This window comes from Corvus kubaryi, unplaced genomic scaffold (genome assembly GCF_017639235.1).
Source record: "Corvus kubaryi isolate FWS band 111438036 unplaced genomic scaffold, C.kubaryi_AGA036_p1.0 37265, whole genome shotgun sequence".
Lineage (NCBI taxonomy): Eukaryota > Metazoa > Chordata > Aves > Passeriformes > Corvidae > Corvus > Corvus kubaryi.
This window is the reverse complement of record NW_024581080.1, coordinates 2,005,904-2,006,339: the sequence shown is the minus strand read 5'-3', so window position 1 is coordinate 2,006,339 and position 436 is coordinate 2,005,904. Positions and strand designations below refer to the sequence as shown.

At 68.3% G+C, this 436-nt stretch overlaps 1 protein-coding gene across 2 annotated transcripts in view; it reads left to right on the top strand.

The window, feature by feature from the left end:
* Nucleotides 1–2: 2 nt before the first annotated feature.
* Nucleotides 3–436, top strand: part of NPM2 (nucleophosmin/nucleoplasmin 2) — a 2,182-nt gene continuing 1,748 nt past the window's right edge. For both annotated transcript variants that reach the window (XM_042024752.1, XM_042024750.1), the window contains exons 1-2: nt 3–88; nt 200–285. In XM_042024752.1, the coding sequence (XP_041880686.1) occupies nt 31–88; nt 200–285 (144 nt within the window). In that variant the 5' untranslated portion in view covers nt 3–30. The remainder of the gene's footprint in view (nt 89–199; nt 286–436) is intronic.

Genomic DNA, 436 nt, shown 5'->3' with positions numbered 1-436 from the left:
CCCCCCCCCAGGCTGTGACACCCCCGAGCCATGTCCCTCACGGACAGCACCGACAGCAGGTCCGAGAAACCCGTGTCCATCCTTTGGGGTGAGTGCCACGAGCCCCACACCCCGGTAGGGCTGGGGGGTGCTCCGGGGTGCCCCCCCCTGCCCGGGACCCCCCCAATGCCGTGGATTTGTCCCCTCCTGGTGCCCGCAGGGTGCGAGCTGAGCAGCGGGAGGAGCTCCTACACCTTCCAGGTGCCCGAGGAATGGCACTGCGAGCAGCAGCTGGTCCTGCGCACGGTGCGTGACCCCAAAAACGCTCGGGAGGGGGTGAAGAGGGGATTGTTCTTCTCGCTGTCCAGGGGAGATATCCCGGGATGAATTCCACGTGGGAGAGATCGGAGCAGGCAGGGAGGGGGATGATTGTACCCCCCCCCCCCCCCCCCCCCCC